General features: G+C 33.3%; 1 protein-coding gene across 28 annotated transcripts in view; it reads left to right on the forward strand.

Annotated features, from left to right (window-relative positions):
* TFDP2 (transcription factor Dp-2) overlaps positions 1-15,405 on the forward strand; it is a 153,360-nt gene that overhangs the window by 63,558 nt on the left and 74,397 nt on the right. For 8 of the 28 annotated variants that reach the window (XM_031957846.1, XM_031957844.1, XM_031957842.1 and 5 more), the window contains exon 1: positions 7,695-7,868. The exons of 14 other annotated variants lie outside the window; for them this stretch is intronic. Coding sequence is in view for 2 of the 14 variants with exons in the window: in XM_031957830.1 (XP_031813690.1) it covers positions 7,847-7,868 (22 nt within the window). In the remaining 12 variants the exon portion in view is untranslated. Of the gene's footprint in view, positions 1-7,692; positions 7,869-8,223; positions 8,314-12,594; positions 12,706-15,405 lie in introns of those variants that run through there. 6 more of the 28 variants (XM_031957839.1, XM_031957841.1, XM_031957848.1 and 3 more) reach the window with 4 other exon arrangements.

A 15,405-nucleotide genomic window follows, 5' to 3' on the forward strand; every position in this document is an offset into this window, starting at 1 on the left:
TCTATGACTTTATTTAGGTCTTTGTTAAAAATGATAAAAAACCTTTGCCTATTCCTATCTAGTCTAGCTCCCCAAGATCCTTATAACTTGCTTGTTTGAGATTCATGCCTGTAATGGGCTGAAGCTCAAGTTGATGCACTGAGGTCCCAAGCACGTGAGGCTAAATAGTAATTGGACCATATTCTATTAATATATATGCTTGGAGAAAGAATGGCCCTCACCCACTCTTTGTGCAAGTCCTGATGTGTTGTATAGGAAATGATGATTTTGGTGGGTGGAGGCAGAGGGGCGGAGAGAGGAGCGAAAAGAGATGGCTGGCTGGCTTCTTGAAGCAGCTGCACACATTGCTATCTCGATCTCCCCTTCACCTCCGATCCTTCTTCACCCCTACTGAGAATAAAGATTGAAGATTTTCCCTTAACCTGAATTCCTGATTCCGGCTGATTTTAAAATACACGGTCATCACAATGCCACAGTAACAGACACAATTATTTAATTGTACTTACAGATGTTTGCTGGGTATGTTCACTGCAACTTTTATTTAATCTGGGTTTTTTGTTTGTTTGTATTGTTTTATTTTCATACATTTAAAAAATCATATCAAATGTTACCCACCACAAGATCAAGCACAAAAACCTAGGGTACTCCACCTGAGACTGCCTTTGCAAGATTTAATAGATTCATTAATGATTAGCTTTTGGCTAGGGAATTCAGCCAGTGTCAGTTGTCTACCCTGTATCTGCCCTCTTTTCCCATAAAATTATTATGAGAAACTTTATTAAATGCTTTGTTAAAATCTGGAAATCTATAGGATTTTCCTGATCTGCCCATTTAGTAATGCTATCCTAATATAAAGGATCTTTTCCTAATGAAGTCTTTCTCTTTTTGTAATCTGTGAAAAGATTACCAACCATCCTTTTAATAACACAGTCAAAGAGTTTTTCAAGGTTTCAGATTAAGTTTAGTGGATTAAAGTTTACAAACTCTAGTTTATTCCATATTTTTGAAAATAAGGCATGTGTCTCTCCTCTAAAATGAGAATCATAAATAACATCTATCTTATAAGATTGTGAGGATCAAATGATGTAATATTTGTAAAGCTCTTAGCACAGTGCCTGGCATACATTGAATACTTATTTCCTTCTTCTTTTCTATTTTAATCTGCTGCTTTTAATACTACTGACTACTCACCTCTCCCTCCCTCCCCAAAGCATAATTTCCCCTCTCTGGGATTTCATAACTCTGTTTTCTCCAGGTTATCCTCCCTCCTGTTTTCTTCTTCTCACAGTTTTTTGGTTCACGAACCACATCGAACCCTCTAACTGCAATCTTCAACATTCTATCCTGGGACTTGTTCTTTTTTCTTTATTTTCTCTCTCAATGACCTCATAATTTTTCATGGGTTAATTATCATAATCTATGCACATGATTTTCTGATCTACAAATCTAGCCTAGTCTTTAATCAGATCTTCTGTTCATACTACCATTTACCTTTTGGACTTTTCAAATTACATATCCTAGAGATAGCTTAAACCTGATACATCTAAAATCCTATCTTTCCCCCCAGAAAGCAACCTTTTCCCAAATTTCCTTGCTTTTGTTGAAAGTACTGTCATTCTTCCAGTTTCTTAAGTCCCTTGGTGTCATCTTTGTCTCTTCAATGCTATATTAAAAATATTAGTTTTAGCAATAAGACATGAAAAAGAAATTGAAGGAATAAAAATAGGCTTTGAGAAAACAGAACTATCACTTTTTGTAGATGATATATGATGGCATACTTAGAGAATTCTAGAGAATCAAGTAAAAAATTAGTTGTAACAGTTTCAACTTTAACAAAATTGCAGGATATAAAGTAAGCACACACAAATCATTAGAATTTTTTTATATTACCAACAAAGCCCAGTGGGAAGATAATAAAAGGAGAAATTCTAATTAAAATCATTGTAGACAGTATAAAGTACTTGGAAGTCTACCCAACAAGTTAAACTCAGGGACTTTATGAATACAATTATAAAGTATTTTTCATACAAATTAAAATAGATTTAAACAATTGAAAAAATATTGGTTGCTCATGGATAGATTGAGCCAATATAGTAAAATCAATATTCTACTAAAAATTATTTTTTAATGTTTTTAAAACATTTATTCAGTGCCATGTTAATCAACCTATCAAAGAATTATAGAGATGGAAAAATGATAATAAAATTAATCTAGAAGAACAGAAAGTCAAGCATACCAGAAGAATCAATGAAAAAATATGTGAAGGAAGGTAGCCTAGCAATACCAAATTTCAAATTATACTACAAAATGCTAAACATCAAATCAGTTTGGTAACTAGCTAAGAAATAGTGCAGTGGATAAATGGAATAGATGAGAAATACAGGGGGTATATATCAGAGAGAAGTAAATGACCATAGTAAGCTAGTATTTGATAAACCCAAAGATTCAAGCTATTAGGGCAAGAACTTAATATTTAACAAAAATTGCTGGGAAAACTGGAGAGAAATGAGGCATACATGAATATCTCACACAATATACCAAAATAGGAGCAAAATGGATATATGATTTAGCTACAAGGTGATATAAGCAAATTAAAGTAATATTTAAAATTTTATCTGTCAGATATATATATAAAGGAAGAATTATGACCAAACAGGATAGAGAAGAACATGAGAAATAAAATGGATAATTTTGATTACATGAAATTAAAAAGTTTTGGTATAAACAAAACCAATGCAGACACAATTAAAATGAAATCAGGAAGTTGGGGGAGAGGAGTCCACAGCAAATTTTCTCTGATAATGGCCTCATTTCTCAAATATATAGAAAACCAAGACAAATTTATAAAACTAAGAGGAGCCATTTCTCAGTTGATAAACAATCAAAAGACTGAACAAGCAATTTTCAAAAGAAGAAATCAAAGCTATCAGTCATGAAAAATACTCTAAATCACTATTGATTAAAGAAATGCAAATTAATGCAAACTCTGAGGCTTTGTTTCATACCTATCAAATTGGCTGATGTGACAGACAAAAGGAACAGGAGGGACGTTGTTGGAGGAGTTGTGAACTGGTCCAACTATTCCGCAGAACTATTTGGAACAAAAAAATGTTTCAATCTGCATCCAGAGTTTATTCATTATGAGACCTCTGAAATTATCTTAGATCATTGTCTTGATCAGAGTAACTAAATCTTTTACAGTTCATCATCATACAATACTACTGATATGATATTCTCCTGGTTCTGCTTACTTCACTTTGCATCAGTTCATATAAGTTTTTTTTCTCCTTTAAACCATTTTGCTCATCATTTCTGATAGCACAAGAGTATTTCATCACAATTATATAACACAACTTGTTCAGTCATTCCCCAAATGATGGGAAATCCCTCAATTTCCAATTCTTTGCCACCACAAAAAGAGCTACCATAAATATTTTTGTACATATAGGTACCTTTCCCTTTTCTTTAATCTCTTGGGATACAGAATAGTGGTAATTAGTAGGTCAAAGAATATGCAATTTTATAGTCCTTTGGGAATAGTTCCAATGGGTGGAGGAAAGACTGGAGGGGGGGAGAGAATTTAGAACTTAAGATTTAAGAAAAAAAAGAATGTTAAAAATATAATTTAAAGTAAGAAATGTTTAGTAGTAAAGGAGGGAAGAGATATAAGATTCCGTAAGAATGAAGTTGTCCAGGTGTTTTTACATTAACACTATTCTGTTAGATCAGGGAGACCCACAGACATTTGATGAAGAATGCCTATTGCCCAAAGTATCATGTACTATCTAATAGGCAGAAGACTGAATGAAGTGTGTGTGTGTGTGTGTGTGTGTGTGTGTGTGTGTGCGCGCGTGCGCACAAGATCCAAGGTAGTCTTATTTCTCTGCTTTTCAGAGAGATCAGGCCTTTGTTGACCAAGGTTGTTTCTGCATCCTTTTGCTCTCTTTGTTGTGGTGACTGCTTTTTATCAATTAAACCTCTATGAAAAAAGGATCCTTTAATATTATTGTTCTATAAGAAATGACCAGCAGGATGATTTCAGGGAGGTCTGGAGAGACTTACATGAATTCATGCTAATTGAAATGAGCAGAACCAGGAGATTCCCGGCCACAGCAAGATTATACGAAGATCAGTTCTGATGGACGTGGCTCTTTTCAGCAATGAGAGGATTCAAACCAGTTCCAATTGTTCAGTTATGAAGAGAGTCAGCTATAATCAGAGAGAGAACTATGGGAAAATGAGTGTGGACCACAACATAGCATTTTCATTCTTTCTGTTATTGTTTGCTTGCATTTTTTGTTTTTCTTCTCAGGTTTTTTCTTTCTAGAGCTGATTTTTCTTGTGCAGCAAGATAACAATATAAATATGTGTACATATATTGGATTTAACATATACTTTAACATATTTAACATGTATTGGAGTACCTGCCATCTAGGAAAGGGGGTGAGGGGGAAGGAGGGGAAAATTTGGAACAGAAGGTTTTGCAAGGGTCAATGTTGAAAAATTACGCATGCATATGTTTTATAAATAAAAAGCTATAATAAAAAATTTTCAAAAATGTAATTGCCTTGAAAAAAAAAAAGAAAAAAGGACCCTTTTAAAGTCAAAAGGTTATTTGACTGGCTTGAGTCAAACTACAATATTGTAATTACATGAAGTGACCTTTTTTCAACTTTAACCTCTCTTGATTTGATGTAGATTTTGGCTTTTGCTCTAAAGAGAATGATAATAGGTATAAGGTTTGCAAAGTGCTTTTTATGTATTGTCTCATTTAACCCCATAATAACCATGGGAGAGAAATGCTGTTATTGTGTATCATTTTATAGATCACAATTGTCTACATCCATGTCCCATGTTTCCCCTCTTCTGGAAAAAGACTCACTTTAAGCTTTTTATCTCTGCTAACCATCTTTTTATTTCTCTTCCCACCTCTGTAACTAAATCCCTCGAAAAGGCCTTCTTTAATAGATACCTCCAGATTTTTTCCCCTCACTTTTTCCCTCACTCACTACCTTCACTCTGACTTTCTACCTTATCTCCAGCAAAGTAAGCTTCTCCAAAGCTTCTCTCTTAGTGGTCTTTTCTTGGTCTTCATTTTCTTTGCTCTCTGCGCAGATTTTGACTCTGATGTTTGCTTTCTCTTTTATATTCTTTTCTCTCTAGGTTTTGGGACACTAGCTTCTCCTGGTTTCCCTAATATCTCTGATTGCTTCTCTTTCTCCTCTGCTGGATCTTCTTCTAGATTATTCTCCCTAACTATAGTTGTCTCTAAAGGCTCTCTTAAGTGTCCTCTTCTCCTTCTATACTATTTCCCTTGATGATCTTATAAGATCATCTTCTGTGAATTTAATTATTGTCTCTTTGCTTGTGGTTCTCAAATCTTATCTGTCCTGTTCCAGGCTCTCTACTGATCTGCAAGTTCATATCTCTAAATTCCTTTCAGACATCCTGAACTGGATGTCTGGTAGGCATTTTAAACTGAATATGTCCAGAATGAAACCCATTCTTTCTCTCCAACCTCTTGACACTCCCCTGCCTCCCTAATTGCTTTTGAAGGCAAGTCCTCTAGGACTCTCCATTTCTCTGATCATGACCTATCAGTTAAATCTTTGCAACATCTCTGTAATGTGCCCTCTTCTCCCCTCTGACACCTGTATCGTTCTTGTGCAAGTCTTCATCCACTTATGACTGGACTATTGCAGTAACCTGCCCGCCAATATCTCCTTGTTCCAAGCCCTCTTCCATTCATCCACTAAAGTGATTTTCCCAAAATACAGGTCTGACAATGTTATCCCCTCTACTAAACAAACTTCATTTTTTGTCTCCAGGAACAAATATAAAATGGTAAATCTGAATATTAATTATATGTAACAGTGGTAGTCTTTTGCTCTTAGTAGTATGAACAAGGAAAAAACAAGTTTAGAATAGATTCTGAGAGAATTCAGCCAAAAAGCTTCTTAAATACCTTTCTCCCAACTTGGATGGTTGGGATGGGAACAGTTGAGACAAACTGTAACATGGAAAAGAGATAATTAGCTTTGGAGTGAGAAGGAAGGCAACTTTAAGGGGAATATGACAACTTATTTCACATAGTTCTTAGAATTATAGGTTTAAAGTTGGAAGGGATCTCAGAAGCCATATTGGAAACCCTCTCATTTTACAGTGGAGGAAGCTGTGGCTCTGAGAGCTACATGGTCATGTAGCTAGTAGTTGTCAACATCAAGGTTGAACTCTCTCTGGTCTTTATGCTTCCAAGTCCAGCACTTTAACCCCGTTATATCTTTCTGCTTCTTTATTTGAAGGATTTTCTTGAAGGATTAGAGTTGAACATAAAGAGCAAAATTATAAATTGATAGAAATTACTGTAAAATAGTTTTCAAATTAATAAGAACTTCTTTTTATTGATGACTAAAAGTGGAAGGGACTGATTTAAGGCAGCTTTGTGTATACGTGTGTAGTATATTGAGTGTTCAATCATTAGTGGTGTCGAGTTTTGAGTGATTACTTGTTAAAGATATATGCAGGACTCCCATTTTGGGTAGAGTTTGGGCTGGATGATAAAACTCTGAACTCCCAAAGGAAAATGAGTAGGGCAAAATGACTAAAGATGCAGAATAGAAACATTGTGGGAGCGGAATCAACTAGGTTCTGTTTGCCTTGTTTCTCTTGTTTTCTGATTTACTCTAGTACAAGCTACATAGAATTAATGAAAGTCATGTTAGTGGTAGAGAGGAAGACTAGCCAGGGAGAAATTCCTTTAGATTGTTCATCATAGCCAATGCTGAGATGTTTTTAAGAGGAGCATGTTTCAAATCTATGTGGTCTTTAATCAAAAAAAGGAAAATACCTATATGCTATCAAAATAATGCTTGCTGGGTACTTGGAAGAATCAGCCTTGAAATTTATGAACTGATGAGATCTCTTTAAGCTATAAAATTCTTGAATTTATAATTGTATGCTCACACAATGCTTAGTAACATCCTAATTATGTAATTAAAATATTATTGCCAAAAAGTTATATATAATATTTCTTTTCTTTTTTACTTTTTATATGCCTACCATCTCTTCCTGTAGTTATATAACAAAGTGACCAGGGAAGCTTTATAAAAATTACTCATTTTATAATATGGTTTTCTGATTTTGAAAAGAATAAAAGAACCTTAAGAGGTCAACTTTTGTTCAATCTCAAAACAAAAACTAAGATTAGGAATTGTATATTTATAATTAAGAACTTACTGGGCATATAGAAATATAAGATCACAGATGTATGAAATATTAATTGGTGTCCTCCTCCCCTCTGACAGATTATTTTCTTCTCTCTTCCTTAATGGATAATTTTCATGACTTGCTATAAACAAAAATATTAAACATCTGGTTGCCAAACTTTTGATGATAACCTAGAACTTAGGCTAGTTCTTGAACAACAGACAAGTAAGTAATTTTGTTCTGGAGTCATTTGAGTTTGGGTAGAACAAGGCAGAGCTTTCTTTATACTCTGATGGCTTGGCTTTTGAGAACCCAGTGGAAATTGAGGCAAATTAATAAATTGTAGTCCAGTGGAAAGGGAAAAAAAAGAGCACCATTAGGCTGTTCATAGTTGATATCAAAGATGAACATATTAGTCATTTTGGCATGGAAGCAATGCACACTATCTCAAAGGGGCAGGATCAAAAAAAAATGTTTTTAAGACAAGAAAGATAGTTATTTCAGACTCAGAAAGTAGTGAGTCTCAGCAGTCTTTCATGATTCCTTTATGTTTCATTCAGTAACTCAGGATACCTTTGCTTTCAAGATGCATCAAGGTTTCCTGCTTTGACTTTGCTTCCGAGCCAATGAATATCCTGGCATGAAAAAAACAGGAGTAATGAGTAAGTTTAATCTATAGATTTTAATGTGATGCTGTTGATATTCAGTAATTTAAAAAAATGTTTGCCAGATTTTAGATGTACCATTGATTGTATTTTTAATATAATTCAGCATTTTATTCACATTTTTGTAGAGGAGAGTGAGATTAAATGGAATCAGCTCAAAATTGGGGGTTCAAGATTATACTGTCTATTCTGAGGAGACCATTGTATTCATATTATCACAGATAGGAGTTTTATCATTGTTGAAAAGTGTTTACAGATTTTGGGACAATATAGGTAATATTTCCCTTAAGCATCTTTTTGGTATTCTTATGAAGTATTTTAAATGGATCTATTCTGAACTCGATTGCTTAAGTCTGACAGAGTCTCAAGTTTCCACTGAATGGTAACAAAGACTGTAGAGTGTTGTTGGTACTGCAGTGAGAGGCATGCTTCCTTAGAACAGGTAAGAGGGATCATTTTGTTTCACACGGCTGGCTGAGGTTTTGATATGGTTTATTAGAGATTCTGTAATTAACAGCAGTTTTAAATTGGGGAATAGGCAATAGCATACTGAATTCAAGACTCCTGAATGTTGCAGCCAAGGAAACTACAGTGTATTTGGGGGTTGGGGGAGGGGAGGGGGGAGACTTAGCTTTAGTTTGTCACTCTCATACTTGATAAATTAATAAAAAGCAAAAATAGTCCTGGAAATATTTCTTATCCCAAATATATGACAGGCAGTTGCATGATAAAATTATTTGTTGAAAAGAATTTCGTGCGATTATTGGTTGGGCAAGCAGTCCAAATTGTTATATCATAACAGTTTTTACTTTCATTTCTTTCCAATAGTTAATAAAATGAACTTTGCCCCTAACAGGGGGCAAGTTTCTGTTGAAACTTTTTAATTGCAAAAAATAAAGTGTGTTTTTTGATGGTCACTAGAAATAAATGTGATGTTTTAAAAGTATTTCAGCTTTTATAGATGTTTCATTACCATTTTCTTGTACAATTTTCTTAAAAGTATTTGTGCTTTGAAAATGTCAGCTGTATTCTAATGAAGCTCAGGCATTGTTTGCTCATAAAGGGGCTGGTGCATTCCACAGCTTTATGGTTTATTATGAGGCACAGTGTGAGAGTGTGGGTGGCACCATTTGGTGTCTGCCTCTTGGGCCAGTGACTGCCATTATGTTAGTTTTGGACTGGCAAAGAAAATATAGCAAACAAGGTCCTGTGTAGATCTAGACCCTGTGAACAAACATGTTAACACTGAATATTTTTAAAGACATGATCCCAGAATGTATGACAGTGTAATTGAGTTGACCATTTGAAGAATACTTCTAAAGTCCATATTTTTAGGACCAAACAGGAGTCTGTCAGCCAAATCACTTGTTCTTAACTTTAATGTACGGCTTATGGACCAACTGAACTTTTTAGGTAAATGTTTATTGAGCAATCAGTACTTCCTTCATCAGTATAATAAAATTTGAACTACGTGTTGCATTTAAAAAAAAAAAGTAGTTATTTTAAGGAATGTAATCACTGAGGTTAAGGGGAGAAAAGCCCTTCTTTTCAGTTAGAAAAGTCCTGATGGGGAAAAAGCAACAGATGTTTCTTCTGTTACAATTGGGGTTGTTTCATTCAAAACTCACAGCATCCCATGTGGAGAATGAGGGTGGATAATAAATCTGACTTAATGAGTTTCTACTTAAGCTTAACAGAATCACTTCTAAATTATTTTACTTATTAAAATTTTAAATTTTGTCAGACTGACTTTGAGTAACTTAATTTGCAAATGAATATTTCTTTCTAGAGTAATTTATAATTGATAAAAATTATAGCTAAAAAGTTGAATTTTAAGTTAATTTAGTTGAATTTGAAGTTAAGGATGAAATTACAGTGAGGCATAGAAAGATTTATTACAAGTATTTTTTTGAATCAACATAGTGTTTCGTAGAGATGGTTTGCTGTATAGCTTGCCTCTGAAAAAAAAAGATTCATTGAGATAGTTGGATACTAATGTGATAAGAAGAGAGAAATAGGGAGGTGTAAGATCATAAGGAAAGAAGAATATTAGAGGCAACACATGATGAAAGCAACTAAAATGAGAATAATATTAGGATTAGTGATTTTAAAAATCGTTAAACCCTTTTTTCCATGTAGTAAAACTAAGATAATACTATGTTATTACAAAACATCCTGAAGTTTTCATTTTTATAGGTTTGTTGTTGAAACAGTTATGAATAATAAAATATTAAATATTCAATTAATATTTACTAAATTTTTGATTATTAAACATGATGCTTTAACACTAGTAGCAGTTTACTTAGCAGTAGAAAACCTAAAAATTTCCTATAATATGGTTCAGTATTTGTGTTTAATATTTGTTCATGGGCTTACAAATTATAAAGTTTGTATAGATCCCTCATATGCTCAAATACAAAAATGATGGGGGAGGGGCAGAAAAGTCAAGGGCTCCATTTCCAGGAGATATATTTTTTTCAACCATTATTATTGTATTTGAGAACTTTTCATCATTTTTTTTGCTTTGATTATTGCTTTCAGGTATATGATATTTTAAAAATTTTAACTTTTTTAAAGAAAGGAAACATTATGATAGCTTTTCTTGGAGGAAATATGACAATAATAACACTGCATTTTAACTTAATATATTTTAAAATCCATTATTTTATTTTAAACACACTATACTTATTACATATTTTGACAAAAGAATTTACTATTTATAATAGAACAAAAGACTTTTAAAAATAGACTAAGTAAAGCTTCTCCCTTTATTTTTGCTAAAAGATACTTTTCATTGTCATAAACAAAATTAAGAATATTAGCTCTGAACCAAGGACTTTTAGAAATGGTCTAATTCAACTACATAATTTTATATTATTATCCTCAGAACTCTAGGGTTTTGGGTAGATTTTTTTTTTTTTTTTTTTTTTTTTGCAATTTCAAATTCTTAAATTTAGCACTTCAGTGATACTAAGTGATGAATAATTATTTCATTTCTGAATAATTTGTGTTATGTTTTAAAAATGATTTAGAACAATTATAAAGTTGAAACCTATTTCCAGCCCATCCTTTTAACTTAGGATTTAATAATTTACGCTTTTGCCATTTGGTATATATTACATAAGCATGGGTATTATATTAGTGGGAAGCATTTCTAGCAGCAACAACAAAACAATCTGAGACTGATTAATTTTCAGCTTAGCAACAAATTATTATGGCAATTGCTGAAATAATTCTTTACTCTTTAGAAGCAGATTTTTATGATAACTGTTATCTCAAAAAGTGATTGTGTAAATTTCATTCCTTACCCTAAAACACAGTTTCGTTGCCGTGGCTATTCTATCACTGAGGTGAGACAATAGTCTCTTCACACAATGATAATAGATGGTTTTGATGAGTTGCTGTGCCAAAAACTCCATCACCTGGTGGCTAACTTTTTAGGTATGAGGTTTGTGGCTATACAGAGCTGTACAGACAAGTGCATTAGTTTTCAGTGCATTGGAACATAGCATTGTGTTCTGATTTTTGTATTTATTTTGTATTTACTTCTGTGTTCTTGCTGTCTTTCCCTGTAGATGGGAAGCTTCTTGAAAGGAAGGGATTGCTTCTATCTTTGCATTTCTAGCACTTAGTATATAGTATATGTTAATACATGTCTGTTGATTGATTGATTGAGCATTTTTATTAAATTCAAAAAACATTAAATATCTGCTGTGTGCAAGAAAAACCTGTGCTTGGTGTTAGTTACGGAAATAAAAATAATACAGTTTCTGCCCTCAAGGAGTTTACAAAATAGTTCTTATTTAACTTACAGAAAAGGTAAGGTTAGAGATCACTGGTATCTCTAAATTAATTTCTCCCCATTCTAGTCTATGTTCCACTCTATGTAAAAATGATCTTCCTGAAGCTCAGGTCTGACCATGTCATCTCTCTCTTACACCTTATTTTCCGTCATATATTTTGTGATCCAATAATACTGGTCATTTTGCTATTCCTGTCACATGATGATTTTCACTCACTGCCCCCTATACCTGAAACTAACTTTCTCCTCATCTCTGCCTCCTGGTTTCCCTGGCTTCCTTTAAGTCTCAGCCTAAGTTCCACCAAATATGAGAAGCCTTTCCCAGTTCTTCTTTAATACTAGCATCTTCTCTTCTGTATTATCTCCAAATTACTATATATATGTGTGTATGAAAAATGTATGCATATACATACACATCCCTCTACAGTTATGTATCTAATCTTGCTTGCCCTGGGAAATATACATCAAGATAGATGTCTTCTCTTAAGCTGTAATAGAGTTAATAGGAAGTGTTATTGGTGCCAAGTAGTATCCACTCCATTATCTTCAGGGTAGATGACTTTTTGGCATTGTAAATTGTAGCTCATGATGAGCTTTCCCAGAGAAGTCATGTTATATCAGTCATTTATGTAATTAGCTGAACAGATTTTTGGAGAGTGGTCCAATAGAAAGAGTCCTTGACTTGCAGTTCAAGGGCTCAGCTTCCAATTCTGGTTCTACCACTTAATAACTATATGAGCTTAAACAAGTCATTTAATATCATTGGGCCTCAATTTCTTATCTTTTTGTTAATGGAATGGATTATATGATTATCAGGGTCCTTTCCAACTCTAAGTTTATTATAATCCTGTAAATTGATTGGTAAAGTGGGATATGTTTGCACAAATTATCATTCTTGATATTTCCATTCATTTGTAATAGGAAACTTATTTTCCTGATGGCAAAATGAACTGTTTATGTTTATGAAACTTGAAAGCATTTGAATGGATTCTGTTAGGACACAAAGGATTGTTTTTGAGATGTTTTTTTGAGGTAGGTGGTATTTGAGGTATGATGGAGATTTTTTACCATTCTCTTTATTTATTGCAAAATTCATATGAAATTGTAATGGTTTATGATGATGACTTTATTATTAGTTCTTAATCTTAAGTGTTTTAAAGTTTAAATTAATTTTAAAATTCTTTTTCTCTACACTATTCATCAGCTTGAGCATATATATATATATATATATATATATATTTGAGTAATATAATGCCTGTATATAAACTAATTCCTTCCTATCTATAACAGAGTTAAAGGCAATTTACCTGGCAAGAGGAGCAGTAGTATTTTTATGTGAGTGATTTCTAAATGACCTGTGTCTGTTGATAATAGTAAACTCTGATCTCTCTAGTTGCATCCACCTCCCTTGATCTACTCTAACCATGCAGACTGTTGGTAGGAGATAACATTTTCTGTTTTCTGCTTAACAGCCTTTTTCTGTGCCTAGGCAATTGCATGTGTTCCATTTGGCAAACATGCCTCTTACTGTTGTTTAATTGCTCACAATATGCCAATTGTGAAGCACAATATTTAGGGCTGAAGAGCACGAGTTTATTGTGAGGGTCTCAGGAAAATAGAAGAGCAAATACAATTCTTGCTTTTTTCTAAATAAAGTCTCCAGAGTGAGGTGAAGTCTAACAGGGTGTAATTAGATTGTTCCATGAATGAGCATCTTTTTATTCCCTTAATTTGAATAGATTTCCTAAAGAAGGTGAACTTTTGGACAAAGGTAAGCAGGATGAGGCAGTGCCTTAGAGGAGTCCAAGTGTCAAGTTGTTTTTGTCATAAGGAAAAGTCAGTCAGTAATTGTGAATATAGGAGATGCATTGTACTGAATTAAGTGGAAAAGCTTGAATGAAAATAGATGGAAATGGGAATGAGAAAGATGTGAAATGAAGTATTTTGTGAGAAAGTAAAGAAATTTTAAAATGACAAAGTCAAACTTGATCCGATGGTAGTGTTAGAAGCAAACATAATAATTATCATTTGGTTCAGAAAGTCAAAGGAATAGATCAGTAAGTAATGTAGTCGAAAGATTTTGGCAAGACCACTTTGGACAGATGGAAGGGGATGAGATCCTGGAAAAGAGAAGACCAAAATTAAAAGATTATAATAATCCATGTATGATCTTGAGAGCTGGAGAGGACTTTAAAAATCCTCTCTTCTAACCTCTTTACTTTTACATATGAGCAAACTGAGACCAGAGAAGTAAAGAGATGTATGCACAGTTGCAAAAACATTTATTTTGGTTTATGAGAAAAGTAAGAGCTTTTAGGAAATACAATTTTTACATAAGTGCAAGCTGAAGAATATAATAAACATGAACATTTCCATATAAAGAAGTTCAGAAGTTGGCATTATATATGAAATTGTGAATTACATCTTGCTTGTTTTTTAATGTATCTGAAATATAACCCAATAATACCCATGATTGCTTTGTTATCTATATCTAATACAGATCCAGATCCAGATCTGAATTTTCTTCTGTTCTTTTCCATGTCAATAAATGATTCATTGACAGTTTTTTGGAGATGCTTTTTAATAATATTTGGAAAATTGAGTGTAAAGGACTTCATATTAAAAAATATTCTGGGTATTTGCAATTCTTAGGTCTAATCATTGTATAGTGTTAATTTTGACATCTTGTTAAAAATGAAACCTTTTATGCAGAAACTACAAAGGGCATCTTGAAGAAATAAATATACTAATCAAAACCACAGGATCAGATAATATAGTCGTTGGAAGTAAATGTAGGGAAAATAAGATCCATTGACCAAAGTTGGAGCTTTATCACTTCCAAATCAATCTATACTGTTAATTGAAATACTCTAATTATACTTTAGTAGATTGCCAGGATTTTGCTTCCATATCTGTTTAACAGAAGCCTGACTCACTGTCCTCATAATCTTTTCTTTTACATTATGGAATCCTTAAAAGATTTGAATTGCATAAAAGAGCTCACTAGAGACTTCCTAAGCCTTAAACCATAAACTTTAGAGACTGACCTTTACTTAGAGTCCTGCCCCTCACTTTTGGGGCTGTTATGACTTTTGAAAGAGCTAAAAAACAAACCCTCCAGTTTAAAGATAAATCTTCTTCTCCAGATCTCGGCTATCCCCAGTCTAGCCTTGCACTAGAATATACTTGTTCTCATAACATTGATCAGGCTAGACAAGAGCCTGAGATTTAATTCTGTTAAGTAGATGATGTTCTCAAAGATGGAATTTGAAGAATAGGGATAAGTGGCCATAAAAATTCAGTGAATTTTTTGATTATTTTTTAGAAAGGAAGAGATCTGATTATGTTGAAATATAGAAAAGAAGTGGCTAGAACTTGTGAAAAGTTGTTTTTCTTCTTTGCTCTCTGAGGAAGTAAATAACTGATTACCTAGTTAATATTGAAGAACAGAATTTAATTTTCTGGACTATAGTTTATGCTACCAGAATGATGGATTTCTGACAAGGCCTGGAGTTTGTTTGAGGAGAACTGGGACAGAAGATTCATTGATCTGGTCAAAAGACCAAAATAAAAATTTGAAAAGGAGGCAGAAAAATATTAAGAAAAAGGTGTCATATTAGGTAGTATCAGAGACCAATAGATATGACAGAAAAAGAGCAATATGAGAAGAGACAACCAGCTTAATTCACTGAAGATAACAGGAAAAAGATTGAGACTGAGAACTCCATATTA

This window comes from Sarcophilus harrisii, chromosome 3 (genome assembly GCF_902635505.1).
Source record: "Sarcophilus harrisii chromosome 3, mSarHar1.11, whole genome shotgun sequence".
Classification (NCBI taxonomy): Eukaryota; Metazoa; Chordata; class Mammalia; order Dasyuromorphia; family Dasyuridae; genus Sarcophilus; species Sarcophilus harrisii.